Source organism: Spermophilus citellus, assembly GCF_964194105.1.
Source record: "Spermophilus citellus genome assembly, chromosome: 3".
NCBI classification, from domain to species: Eukaryota; Metazoa; Chordata; class Mammalia; order Rodentia; family Sciuridae; genus Spermophilus; species Spermophilus citellus.
The window spans coordinates 48629167-48643874 of NC_138184.1; the positions used below are offsets into that span (position 1 = coordinate 48629167).

The 14708-nt window shown below is 41.6% G+C and overlaps 1 protein-coding gene across 2 annotated transcripts in view; it reads right to left on the minus strand.

Moving 5' to 3' along the window:
- Positions 1–14708, minus strand: part of CACNA2D3 (calcium voltage-gated channel auxiliary subunit alpha2delta 3) — an 890062-nt gene that overhangs the window by 63243 nt on the left and 812111 nt on the right. For both annotated transcript variants that reach the window (XR_014021224.1, XM_081287674.1), the window contains exons 31-33: positions 8343–8418; positions 5533–5585; positions 3878–3933 (exon numbers count right to left, since the gene is read on the minus strand). Coding sequence is in view for 1 of the 2 variants with exons in the window: in XM_081287674.1 (XP_081143800.1) it covers positions 3878–3933; positions 5533–5585; positions 8343–8418 (185 nt within the window). In the remaining variant the exon portion in view is untranslated. The remainder of the gene's footprint in view (positions 1–3877; positions 3934–5532; positions 5586–8342; positions 8419–14708) is intronic.

A 14708-nucleotide genomic window follows, 5' to 3' on the forward strand; every position in this document is an offset into this window, starting at 1 on the left:
GGATTCTATTTTTAGCAAAGGCAAAGATGTCTCAGCTCTGGGTCTGTATCTAGTGAAAGAATGGGGAATTTAGAAGGAAGAAATCATGCAAGTCAATATCGTTAGTGTGCCTGAAACCTCTCCCTACACTGGGTTTAGGATTTATGTTTACTTTGAATAAGATATTCTGATAGCAGCCTTGCAGATGGATAAACTGATATTTGTGCCTAGCAGAGTCTATGGGACTGAAGAGTCAAATCATGTGCAGTACTTGGCTCATCCCTGGGCTCAAAGGAGGGAAGATGTGATTCTCTTTTTTTTTTTTTTTTAATTGATTATTTATCGCATTACATAGCTCATGATATATCATCTTTCATACATTAGACTCAAATTGTGCTTTGAACTCCCATTTTCACCCCAAATACAGATTGCAGAATCACATCTGTTACATATTCGCATTTTTACATAATGGCATATTAGTGACTGTTGTATTCTGCTACCTTTCCTATCCCCTACTATCCCCCCTCCCCTCCCCTCCCATCTTCCCTCTCTACCTCCCCTGCTGTTGTTCAATTCTCTCCCTTTTTTTTTTTCCCTCCCCCTTGCCCCTCATAACCTCTTATAATTTTATGTATCCTTGAAGGTCTCCTACCATTTCCATATGCTTTCCCTTCTCTCTCCGTTTCTCTCCCCCCATTCGTCTTTGTTTACTGTAGTCTTTTCCTCATGCTCTTTCTTCCTGTTCTGTTCTTAGTTTTTCTCTTTATATCAAAGCAGACATTTGGCATTTGTTTTTTAGGGCTTGGCTAGCTTCGCTTAGCATAATCTGCTCTAATGCCATCCATTTCCCCGCAAATTCTATGATTTTGTCATTTCTTAGTGCTGCATAATACTCCATTGTGTATAGATGCCACATTTTTTTTATCCATTCATCAATTGAAGGGCATCTAGGTTGGTTCCACAGTCTAGCTATTGTGAATTGTGCCGCTATAATCATTGATGCAGCCGTATCCCTATAGTGCGCTCTTTTAAGGTCCTCAGGGAATAGTCCGAGAAGTGCGATAGCTGGGTCAAATGGTGGTTCCATTCCCAGCTTTCCCAGGAATCTCCATACTGCTTTCTAAATTGGCCTCACCATTTTGCAGTCCCACCAGCAGTGTACAAGTGTACCCTTTTCCCCACATCCCCGCCAACACTTGTTGTTGTTTGACTTCATAATGGCTGCCAATCTTACTGGAGTGAGATGGTATCTTAGGGTGGTTTTGATTTGCATTTCTCTGATTGCTAGAGATGGTGAGCATTTTTTCATGTACTTGTTGATTGATTGTATGTCCTCCTCTGAGAAGTGTCTGTTGAGGTCCTTGGCCCATTTGTTAATTGGGTTATTTGTTATCTTATTGTTTAATTTTTTGAGTTCTTTGTACATTCTGGATATTAGGGCTCTATCGGAGGTGTGGGGGGTAAATATTTGTTCCCAGGATGTAGGCTCTCTATTTACCTCTTTTATTGTTTCTCTTGCTGAGAAAAAACTTTTTAGTTTAATTAAGTCCCATTTGTTTATTCTTGTTGTTAACTCTTGGGCTACGGGTGTCCTCATTATCCAGGTTGCAGGGTTGGCTTAGGTCCCAGTCCCCTAGGTATCTGTCATTTATGTATTCATCTGTATGACTTAGGTGTTTCAGAAAGGTTTGGTGATAAATTCTAGCAGTGTCCACATCTCAGGTATGTTGAAGGGGTTTGAAGGTAACTTGAAAGGTATTTCCAGCTCTGGAAAGGCTCATGCACTCTGTATCCCATATGACAGTCATGTCATTACTAGATTAGGTCTTTCTAGTCTATGGGAAGAAGGTCTCATGGTCTGGTAGTGAAGTAAGATGATCTGTTAAGGGTCTCATTTAAAAGCTTCCCAAAGATAGAAAAAAAAAAAAGAAGAAGAACTAAAGCATCCCATTATTCTTCTTAACACCACCTCTCTCATCTTTTTTTCCCCAAATTATGGGCAATTTTAAACAAAGGCACATTCATACTATAGGTAAAAATTTGAGAAATGGGAATCATCCTAACTCATTTGGACTCTCTGTATTTGCTAAACTAATGACTGACCCCATTTTAACATCACATTCTCCTTCCTACCACCATTAGACAACTTTTTGATGTATACAGTTTTGATCCTTGGTTTCTGTTACATTACTTAATTTTGTGACTTTGGGGGAAAAGGTACAGGGGAACAGGGTCTTATTTTATCCAGGTTGGCCTTGAAATTCTGTGTTCAAATCATCCACTTGCCCCAGTCTCCTAATTATCCAGGACTACAGGTCAGCATTATGATGCCTAGCTACATAAGCATTTTACTTAAGTTTGTAGCCTGGGTGCAGTGGCACACACCTGTAATCCCAGCAGCTAGGGAGACTGACAGGAGGATCCTAAGTTCAAAGCCAGCCTCAGCAACTTAGTGAGGCCCTAAGCAACTTAGCAAGACCTTATCTCAAAATACAAAAGGGGGGGAAAAAAGGGCCTAGGGATGTAGCTCAGTGGTTAAGCACCCCTGGGTTTTCTCCCCTTACCCCCCTAAAAAAAGTTTGCAGAAATGGCACAATGTGTCTTTCTGTGGATGGATTGTAGTTTATTTTAAAATACCCTTACTGTTAAATATTAAAGAATCAGGGGCTGGGGTTGTGGCTCAGTGTTAATGTGCTTGCCCAGCATGCGTGAAGTACCGAGTTTGATTCTCAGCATAACATACAAATAAAGGTCCATCAACAACTAAAATATATATATATTTTAAAAACAAAGAATTACCATCACTTGCAATCAAATTTCCTGTTGTTGATCATCCTATCATAGGAACCTTGGTTACTAACCCATTTCCTTAGACTAAATTCCTAGGAGTGGGATTATGGGAACTCACTGCTTTCAAACTGGCATCAGCCCAGCAGGGAGAGGCAAGGGACTTCAAGGGTCATCCCTGGCACAAAAAAGATGTGAGGGTGTTTAATAGCAAAGATTAAGTACCCATTATGCAGAGCTTGTTGCAGAGTGCTGGTTTTGTAGATAATCATCTATCAGAAATTGCAACTATCACATTATATTCCAGTTACTGTGGTCTGCCTACATGATTTTTTTCCTTCATCTTTCATTGATTTTATTTTATTTTTTTTTTGAGTACACAATAGTGGAATGCATTACAATTCTTATTACACATAGAGCACAATTTTTCATATCTATGTATATAAAGTATGTTCACTCCAATTCATGCCTTTACACATGTACTCTGTTTTTTGCATTACAATTCTTAATACACATATATACCACTTATTAAATATACAATTTGCATGCTCCCCCCAAATCAATGTTATTCTTCCCATTGTGCTTACTATGAAACAATTGAGCCTTGAGATCAGGTAATTTGCCAAAGGACAGCCTCTACCCTTGCAAGCCTAACTCTACAGGGCATGCCTTCAGAAGGTCTCTATTGACTACTACCCAAATCAAAAAAAAAAAAAAAAGCCTTTAAGTAGGGAGAATATTGTAATGATATTGAAGTTTGATGAGGGTAGTGATAAAAATAGGATGGTTATCAATTCACTCAGCCTGGGACAGAGGCAATGGATCTATCTCCCTTGGATTTTGGTCCCATTTACAAGCTTTCTGAAAATTTTACCTGTGCAATGTGCGATTTGGAAAGGTCCAAGCCCAGGCAGCATGAAGCCTGTGGAATTTTGTGTCCAAATGGACATTGCAGCATTGAGCACAAAGAATGGCTTTTTGCTGCCAGCTGAAAAAATTGTCACTTTGTCCCAGGTAGTTTCATATGAAGCAGCCTGTCCCTGATGAAAAGTAACCAGTGAATCCAGGGTTTATCACTCTGCCAAGGAAATAGAAACCAGCTGTGGCTTACCTTTAGCTGTCATATCCGAATGCCACCAACTGCAGAGGTTAAATTCCACCAGAAACCTAGACAGACGGAGGAAAAGCCCAGTGTTACTTGGTCACTGGTTCTCTGATTACAACAGTGACATTCTGGTATTTAACATTGCTTACCTCATTTGAAAGAATACCACCACACTTGGGAGACATATAGGGCTGATAGAATGCCCACTGCATTTCCACCTGGCTCTTTCTATGAAAGGCTACTTTATCCTCAGTGCCAGCCCAACCCTGAGGCAGGTTTACCTAGACACAAGACCTTCTAATTGAGAAATCCTGCTGTGTGGACAGCAATATTTGTCTGGTTATTATCAACTTATTCACTTTTCTTTCCACATTTTTATTGGTGCATTATAGTTGTACATAAATGGTGGGACTTGTTCATTTTGCATGCACACAGTATACCAATATAATTTGGTATTACTACTTAGTATTTCCCCTTTCTCTTCCCTTCCCTGATCCCTTTTCTCTATTGTATTGATTGATCTTCCTTCGATTTTCACCACCTAATTTGATTCCACAATAAACAGTCAATTTTTAAAAGGTCTGTCCTGTCTAGATTCAGAAATATAAATATTCTCTACCCTGACTATGGTCTGCAGTAATGAAGGATGCTTTCAATATTTATACAGCAACTCGAACTTGTGTAACCAATGCCTGGGTATGGGGGCTGGGGTCCTTCTTGAAACTATGCCACAGTCTAACTTTAGAAAAAAATAAAACTTTGACTGCTATTAACGAATGGAAAAATAATATTAATCTTCCTCCAAATGAATAGAGATGGATCAAATCCAGTTATTTTTCAGGTTCATGGCTAACATCTCTTCCAGCTTCCATTCAAAATCCTATTAGCTGTTAGTGTGCTTTCTGTCTCTTATCAATATAGAGAACATATTGCCTATTTTAATTTATAAGCTTTGTTAAATTAATATAGGTTACATTAAAGCAAAAAAAAAAAAAAAGACATGTCTACTTATTCAATCACAAGGAATCTACCTTAACCTCATAGAATCAAAACCTTGGGCTGGGGAAAAGAGGAGTTGGTATAACAGTCGATCTGGTTGACATGCTTATCCATGAAATTCTTCCTATATGTGTGATAGTGTTCCAGTAATGTGTCCAATATCAGGTCTGGAAGTCAAGTCCTTCATCTTGACTTCCAGCCATTTCAAGACTGACTAAAGTCACAAAAGCATCCAGCATCCTCCAAAGAGGACCATAATTAAATCACACCTGAGAAAAGCCCCAGCCCCCACTCCCACATGAATGGAGACACCCGAGTAGCAGTGGACAGCCACAGCAGTGTGTTCTGACCACAGCCCACCCAGGCTGCATTAAAAACAGCCAGACATCCATGTTAAATTTAACAGTAACCACAATAAATTCAGTTTGTGTACTGCAAGCTGTTACTCTGCTAAACAATGACATAAGGGGCAAAAGGAGTGATCATGTATAACTTAATGAAAGGTGATTTGGGGGAGGTCTTGATATTCAATATTTTGAAATGTTTGATGAAGCTATGTCAGTTTCGTGAATCTAATGATTATTGAAAGTGAAAAACCAATGAATGCACTTCATAACCCCCCAAAATAATACTTTTCCCCAAATTCAGCACATTGTACTTACAAGACAAGTTCAGTCATTATCCATTTCACAGCAGAGAGGAAAGCATGATAAGGCTGAAAGGAAGAATTCAGTCCATTTAAAACAATATATCACAAAGTTTGACGTTTAACTTCAGACTTTGCATAAAGACAATGTTATTCTTCCAGAGAGATTGATATGGTGTTAAAGAGTGATGTTCTAGCTAAAGCAAGAAAATGGTTGGATACTGTATCCCAAAACTAACATGCTAAAACTTTGAACTCCCCTGTAGCGAGATGTGATTTACAAGTAAAACAAACAGGGAATACAAGGGTTATCACTGGGAGGAAAGAGGAAGTTCAGGAAAGGATGCTTAAATCTTTACCCTCTGGAGGCTAATATTTCGCAGCCTAAGGCTGAGGGGCTGAGGGCTGGAATCATAACTAATTTTAAATGGTAATTCACAGACCTCCCTTTTGGGAAGGTGCCTCTCCCTGTTCTCCATCACTGTCCGTCATTCATTGACATCAGCACAAATTGCACACAATTGATTTTAATGCCTTCCATGAATTCTGTAGGATTTGAGCTGCCTTTTCTCACACTTACATATTTGGACTTGGAAAAAAACATGATAACCATATAAACATGTGATTTTTATCCTTGCAGAAAATTCCTGTCACTTTATAAAAGAAGGCATTGACAACCTAATCTTTATTTCAGAATATTTTAATTAAAAAAAGCAGTCGGATTGTTTACTCTGTGATATTTCCTATGTGGATAATTCAATTTCCTGAATTCTGGAAAATACCAAGTCTCCCCCTCAGTTGGTTCTTTGTACCTAGGTATGCTAGATATGTGAGTGGTGGGTGAACTTGAGAGACAGGCAGCGACATTGGCAAAGCCTGGGCCCCAGATGTCAGGTCCAGAAAAATCTCAGAACCTTTTGTGGTTGTCTGTAGGTATCACAGAATTCAAGTGCCCGCCAAATCTTGCTTTCTGAGGTGATTGCTACTTAATCCTACTTTCTGAGCACTTTAATTAGAAGAACTAGAACTGGGACTAGGGGAATTATCCAATTTTAAACAAGAACACAACACAGTTTTACTCCTCTAACTATTGTTGAAATTTTCCTATACCAGGCCAGAATGTAAATGAGAACAAAACTAAACAAAACACCACCCCCAGCCTACATACACACACACACACACACACACACACACACACTCACACACCCAAACCACCATCCCATTGAAGTTATTCCCAGCCCATCCTGATTTCAGACTTTTGTGCATCTCTTGTTTGATTTGACCGAGTGCTTCAACATCATTCCTGAAATAGAGGGCCTCTGAGACCTCAGGATTGGGGTCAGATATGTACTTTTAACTATTTCCTAAAACCAAATGCAACCTTGTAGCTTCATGTTTTTTTATTACATATTACGGCGGGGTGGAGGGGGGAGAGTGTGCAATCATCTTTCTTTCAAAAAGATCCAGATGGTCAGACCCTGGGACAATTCTGTACCTTTGTCCCTACTGGGATGGACTGAGCGGTTTCAGAGGGTAGAGGCTGAATAAAGGGATTAGGAAGCCTTGGAGGTTTGGCACAGGGGCCAGTCACCCAGGGGCCAGGGGGACAGGCCCTCAAACATTCAGGCACTGGCTCAATAGGAGTCAACAAAGGGATTATGCAAATATGGGATTATAACATTTAAATGCACATTATCACTCAAAAGGATAACACCATGGCACTTTTAAGCCTAATGATGAAACCATACCTAGGGAAGACTTTATGTCTGAAAATATTCTATTTAAGGCTAGGGAAGTTGGGTTTAGAAAGAGTCTCACACTAAAGAGTAACGTTTTTTGCACCCCCCCCCAAGTCCAATTTCTAGTTGCCTCTCAGAAATTTTCAAGTTCTGCATCATTTCTTGCTCCCTCAATAGAATTGTGTTAAATGTTTGTTTTCGTACATAATCCCCTTGTAAGAACTTAGGTCTTCAAGAGGAGAAGGTGTGCCTATTTTAAGACAAAAACCGGCCTTAAAATCTCATATTTCAGACCAAATTTTGCATTAATTCTTGGAACTTGGAAAATCACCACATTGCAAGGATAACATTGATACATGTAGGTGGACTTATATAGAGGTAGACTCTTGTATGTTTTTAGTAGTTAATGTCCAAACTTACATTGTCCACACATTGCAAAATTACATTTTTAAACTGAGTAAACTATAACAGTTCATCTCTGGCTGTCTTAGTATTGAGTCGACTGATCTGCAGTTGTGACATCCCCAACTGAACCAGCCCCAGGGAAGACAGTAGTAAGACAATACTGGGCGGGGAGAGGAGGGGAATCAGCAGCAGCATGACCAGGAGAGATGACCTGCCATTAAAATCTGAATTTTGGCTGGGGATGTAGCTCAGTAGGTAGAGTGCTTGGCTTGCATGCACAAGGCACTGGGTTCGATCCCTAGCACCATAAATAAAAAAAAAAAAATCTGAATTTTATTCATGGACTAAGAGTTTTCTTGCAATCCAAAGGGAAAATTTTTGTTGAGCAAGACCAAATCTTTTCTGTAAAAATGAGAATAAGCCAGACAGCTCCCCTTTGCTATCAAAAAAGGTGCTACTGCATTCATCCAAAGACTCTGGACCAGTTTCTCATTCATATCACTGGATTTGGGTTTAAACAGGAGCAGGGTTTTTTGTTTTTGTTTTTAAATAATGCATTATGTCAGGAAATAGCTTTAAACATCTATGGCTTTGAGATCGACTTGATTACTCCAAAGATGGAGATATGTGCTCAGAGACATAAAAAACGTGCAGCTGTTCCAAGGGATCACATATGACTTACATCCAGGAGGCCATGGGCTCCATCGCTGCTCTCCTTGTTGGCTCTACACATGGCTTGGTAGTCATAAAGCGTGATTCTACAGGAAAGAATGGAAAGGCACTTAGTTGTTAACAACAAAATGTGGGAACCCAATGATGCTGTCTAATAGCAAGGTGAGCCGTCATTACTGTCAGTTGTGACCATCATAATCAATGGGTGCCTAATAGGGAGTGAAAAATTGAGGAGCATAGCAGAGTCATTTATTGGAGAAAGTCATGTTACCTCTTGTAACTTGCAGATCAAGGGGAAAGAAGGTATTGGGAAGGGCAGAGAAGACGAGAACCCTCCTATTTGGGTCTTAAAACTAGGATGGTTTGTGTGGACCAATGCATGCCAAAAGGAATTTGCTGTTCTGAACTTATTTAGGGCACTGGATGGAATCTACTTGACAAATGAAGGGGACCTTCCTGATCTCATCTAAGAAATGATAGAACTAGGGTAGCTCAGAGGTAGAGCACTTACCTAGCTTGTGTGAGGCACTAGGTTCAATTCTCAGCACCACATATAAAGGTCAGTTGACAACCACAACTAAATATATATATATATTTTAAACAAGAAAAAAAGAAAATAGCAGAACTGGTCTTTCTCCAGCATCAGGAAATAGGCCTGGACCAAGATAAGCCCTGCTCATTGGCAATTTGTGGGGAACCAGATGCACATTGAATGTCACCTTCGTACCTGCCCCTAGAACTGCAGCCACCACCATAGTAGTGAGTTAATTCTTACTTTTGATTTTTTTAATAAAGTGGACATTTCCAGCATCTAGTATAGCACCCAGCATGGAGAGGAAACTCAGTTTTCAAAGTGAATGCATGAATGATTACACAAATCTTGAGCAGATGATATATAACTGAGACAGAAGTGGTCGACTGCAAAACACAACAGGAAGACTTTCTTATCCAGACAATAAGTTAAGGGACATCGTAGATACAAGAGCCATCTACAGGCACCAAGTAGAAAAACTGGTCACATTTGACCAAACTGTGACAAGAGGCAGCTCCTCACCAGAATTCCTTGAGCAGCAAAACCCAAGGGTGCACCAGAGACAGTCTCCCTTCAAGGCCCCAAGGCCTCTCCTTAATCAAAAAATTTCTTCCCATGTCTGGTTTGTTTTCCTGATGCAGATCAAGAAAGTAACTTTGCTTATGAAAACAGACCAGACCAGACAAGCAATTAGTCTCATCCCCATAAAAACTTAACAGCAATGCCCGTCACTGTCACAGCCTTGACACTAACCAGTTGCTGGATGGGCCACAGAATCAACTGTGGACAGTGAGCAACTTAAGTGGTCCCTGACTGAGCCCCTCTGTCACCATTCTGATGGTCACCCAGGGGGACTCCTTAGAGGTGCCTCTGCAAGGGCCACCCAACTCTGTCTCTACAGCTATGCCTCGTGCCAAAGCCAGGCGAGAGGAGCATGGGGCTGAGAGGAACGTGCATTGGGAGCCCGGCAGTTATAGATGCAGGATGGTGTTGCAGTTAGAAGTTGGTACTGCTGCCATGTTCTAGGGGTACAATGCCGAGCAAGTAGGTTGCTTATCCTCTTCTGTGGCTTCACTTTCTCACTTGTCAGGAGTCAGAGAATTCTAAATACCAGGCTGTGAAGTATGCTGACCTCAGTAAGATATTGCAAAAAGCTTGATGTCACTTCTTGTTAGTTTGGGATCTTAAAGTTTCACTGTTTGCAAAGGCCCAAGAGAAGCCACATTTAAAATGCCAAAACTGAAGTAATACCCTGTGCTCAAATCCTAACCCATCATTGTTTGGTGACCCTCGGGTTCCTCCATTTCCTATACGAAGAATGGTGAGAATAATGGTGGTCATGAGAACTCAAGGAAGTTATCGGTGCTACATTTAGTCCTGTGCCCAGTACAGAGGATGCATTTAATAAAAGGCAGACTGGCGGGGTGCAGTGGCGCATGTCTGTAATCCCAAGGGCTCGGGAGGCCGAGACAGAAGGATCATGAGTTCAAAGCCTGCCTCAGCAGTGGTGAGGTGCTAAGCAAATCAGTGAGACCCTGTCTCTAAAATACAAACCAGGGCTGGGGATGTGGCTCAGTGGTGGAATGCCCCCGAGTTCAATCCCTGGTACCCCAAGATAAATAAAAATAAATAAACAAAATGCAGACTGCAATTACTATCGTTACTAAGATTCTCATTGTCACAATGAATTCATGGGATGATGTTTAACACAATAGGAACCAACCCAGGTTTTACCCAGCTAACTGGGGGATGGAAAAGTCAATTTTCTTTGCTCATCAGCAAATGCAACAGAGCAAAATTCAGATTTGTCTCTATGAAGCACCCTCAGAAGCTGCAAAGGTTCACTAGGAAATGTGCAGGGACTTCTGTCCATGGGCTTCTTCGTCAAAGACCATGATTAAAACCAGCTGATGTATTTAAGCAAGGTCTTCTGAACACACCCTTACAAGATAAATTTCAAATCATCCTCATTTTACAGACAGGCAAACCAAATCTCAGCTAGTCAAAATAACATGGCCAGGTTCACATAGTTAACCAAGGGGAGAGCCAGAAAGACTTGGGACCAAGCTGAATCTGCCTCACCTGCTTTCTATTCAGAATTTGGCTCTGGAAGATTCTCACAAATTCTTATTCAGATCTGTGCCCTATTCTAAGGTACGAATTGGAATGGAACAGGAAATTCCGCCCCAGAGAAGGGCTCACAACCAATGTCAGAAATCAACTTGTAACTCAAGCAAAGAGGCTGCTGGGTGCTCCCATCAGGCTGAACACAGGACCACCCTGCCAGGATTGTTGTGTGCACGTTGCCATGGTAACCACCTGACAGAAGATGTCCGGAAATCCAGGATTCTCCTTGGCTCATTTCCAAAAAGAACTAAATTGCTCTGGGGCAGTCCCAGGGCAGAGTTTCCATCTTTCATTTCCAAAAGAGGTTTTTCTGACACTATTGCCACCAAGGAGGTTACAAAGCAAAGCCCCCACGGTCGTCTCCACACTGGACAGGTTTAACTAGATGTTGCAGAAAGAGACTTCCAGATTATTACCCTTTGCGAAGTGATTTTGTTCATTTAAAATAACTCCATTTTGTGGCTACCTGTATCCTGTTCAGCTGATTATAGTTAAAGAACATAATTACCTGCTTTCATTTGGCTCTAAAATAAGCCCCGAGAATCATGCCCAGCCCTAGTGTCGTGCAGTAGGAATTTATTCCCGTTACAGATAGCATGTCTTAATCCCCATGACATCACCACCAGGCCACTTCAACTGTGGTCGGTCTGCTGGAGGAGACCTTATCATTAGCATCGCTGTGTTCCCCAGACAGATTTCTTTGAAACCTTGACAGAAGGCAGATTTGGTCTCTGAGGCAGCAGCCAGCCGTAAGCCATACAAACAAAGCCCGGACATCCCTATATGCCCCTGTGTTGGGGAGAACTTTGGGCCACAAGTTCATGATATTGGGATTTGTTTATAATCATTTTGCTGATACTATTTTTTCCCCCAACTAGACAAAATTCACTTGTACCTCCCCCCAATTTAGGCTGAGTTTTAAAGGCCTAAGCTCAACTCATTTAAGCAGGTTAGCAACCGTGGGGACCAATATTTTTATTAAATACCTACTGTGTGCCATGAGGCCGGGTCATTTACCTGTAATGACTTATTGGATAATCTCACTTTAACAAATGATTAGCCTGAAGCCAATCTTAAAACAGTTTCATATTTGCAAATACATACCCAGAAGCAGGACAAGGGAGGCATTTGACATAAAGACCCACCCTTGGGGCATAATTAAGCAATTGTGAATCTAAAAGCCTGAGAAGCCAAATGACTCACTGAGGTAGCATGTAAAAATATGTATTCTTTGAGGGGCTATAAAATATGTTCTCCGGGGGCATCTTTAACTGGAAAATTATAAGGGCCTACAGCAGGAACACAGGAAATTCTTAACAAAGGATAGTTGCCGTGGGAAGTCCTAACTCTTACTTACATCTGAGAAAGCCAGAACTCTGGAAAGCACCACTGCGAACAGAGGACTGCATCTCTCGCGCTTGTCTTGGTAGATACTTCTTCCCATAGCAAACACCCCCACCCAAGAAAGCACTGTGCTTTCAGATCAGCCAACACGGCCCAGGCGGGGAATTATAGCATCCTGGCCCAGATGCCTTTGATTCTTTTCAATGGAAATCAGTAAAAACGAGTTTAGTTGATGAGCCCCTATCACCCATCATTACTAGGGAATAAGCTTCATCTGGGTGCATAAGCCAAGCAGAGAGCCTATCAGCAAGGAGCAACAAGGTCTTCGAATTGACAAATGCTGATGATACAATAAGAAACAAAGCTGTAGTTGCTGGTCACATCAACATCTCATCCAGACAACAAGAATGTCAACAGAGACAAAGGATTATGTTCTACCAAAAGGAGATCTAGAGCAAACAAAGGAAAGGGACCAGGGGGAGGGAGGAGGCGAGGGGAAGGGAAATACCTGGGAGTGATTTAGACCAAATTTTATTGTGTAACATTTTGTGCATGTATGAATAAATAACAAATCCCACCATTAGGTAGAGTCATGATGCACCAAAAAAAAAAAAAAAAAAAAAAAAAAAACCAAAAAACAAAAAAACAGAAAACAAGAGAAATGATTCTTTTCTGTCAGAAATGTTGATGATATCTCCAATGTCAGGGGCATGGTGACATTAATAGGAGAGGAAACTAAGACTCAGTAAGGTGAGATCATGGTTCAAGGTTATTGTGATTCTAGACAGTAGGGAGGCTAGGTTGTCAACCCTGGTCTCTGGTACCCTCATTTAATTTTTTTTTTTCAGTGCTGGACATCAAACTCAGGGCCTCACATATGCTAGACAAGTGCTGTACCAACGAACTACACCCCTGCACCCTCCCATACACATCTAAACTGCTTCCCAGCTGCGGATTCCCGAGAGCTATTATGCTCCTGAAAGATCTCATGGGGATGGGGCCTCATCAGAAGAATCTGGAACATTCCTAGGCTAGTCCTAGGCATTCCTAGTCTCAATTCCTAAGGCCGTTTGTGAGTATGCAGGTTGGCGTTTGTTTAAAACAGTGGTTCTCAATCATGGCTGCCCTTTAGAATCACGGGGGGAAAGTGAAATATATACTGGGGCATCACCTGTCCCTCCCAGGATTTCACTGCTCGGGGCTGAAGACCTGGCACTGATTGGTTTTTTTAAGTTGCTCAAAGAATGCTAATGACAAGCAGGGCTGGAACCCTGGATTTGAGAGTGTGGTGCCCTCCGCTGGCATTTCCTCGTGGGTAGGTTTCTTCCCTGCCTCTTTAACTAGAAAGGTCTGGACATATTTAGGAGCAATTCTTTGACCCATCAAACAGATGGGTGCCACCTGAGGACCTTGAGGATGGGTGGAGCTTTCCATCATCCCAGAGAGCAGCCCTGATTTGGTAAACAAGTGTTGAGTGCCCCAGAGCCCAGAGTGAATCATCAGAAGGACCGTGACCCTGAGAGTCTAGCCACCTGCCAGTATCACAACAGTCCCTGTCCCACTCAAAGCACTCTGCTGGCCTCCCCATCTGCTTCCCTCTGGGTCAAATTCATTGGTGTCCAGAAAAACTGTGAACCTAAATGTTGGCTCATGTGCCTCTTCACCTGGCTCTTCCATTGAAATTTACCTTTCCTCGTGAAACTGAAGGGGAAAATGGAATCACAGTTAACCCCACAGAGAAAATATCAAATTTCCTTTGCCTCTTTAAGTAGGCAATAGAAGAAAACAGAAGAAAATAGCTGAATTCTGCTTTGGGAATGAGTTAATAGGAAACTCAGGAAATGGGGAATGGGGATGCTGGGGAAGCATCCGTGGGCTCGGCCATATTCCTGAAGCCACATCTATACTTCATGACAACTACACCACAATAATGTGCTGTCTTTAGCACATTGTAGGCACTGAGGGGTAGTAATCATCAGTGCCTGGGAGCGTTGGTGTTTCTCAGTGGGCATGGTGGTGCGCCTGCGCTCAAGCAGCACTTGGACAAGTGACTTAGATGGTATCTATAACCATTTGTGTTCGAGACTGCAGTGGGTATGCAGGTTGTTGGGGACACTAGAAGCTGTGAACACAGCCCCATCTCTTGAGGATTTCTGAAATGGGTATCACAAGAAAGCAGGTTCAATATTTAGAGGAGAGTGGGGCAGGCAGGATGTTGTAGAGACTATAGCAGCCTCCCAATATCTGTTCTTCTCTTCTGGCAAGCAGAATCCTGACTTTTAAATATGTACCTTGCTTGGGTTTCTTTGTAGGAGATGAGGCAGTTATTAAGCATAAGTATTTTAAGAGCCTACTTAATAAATTTACAAATTT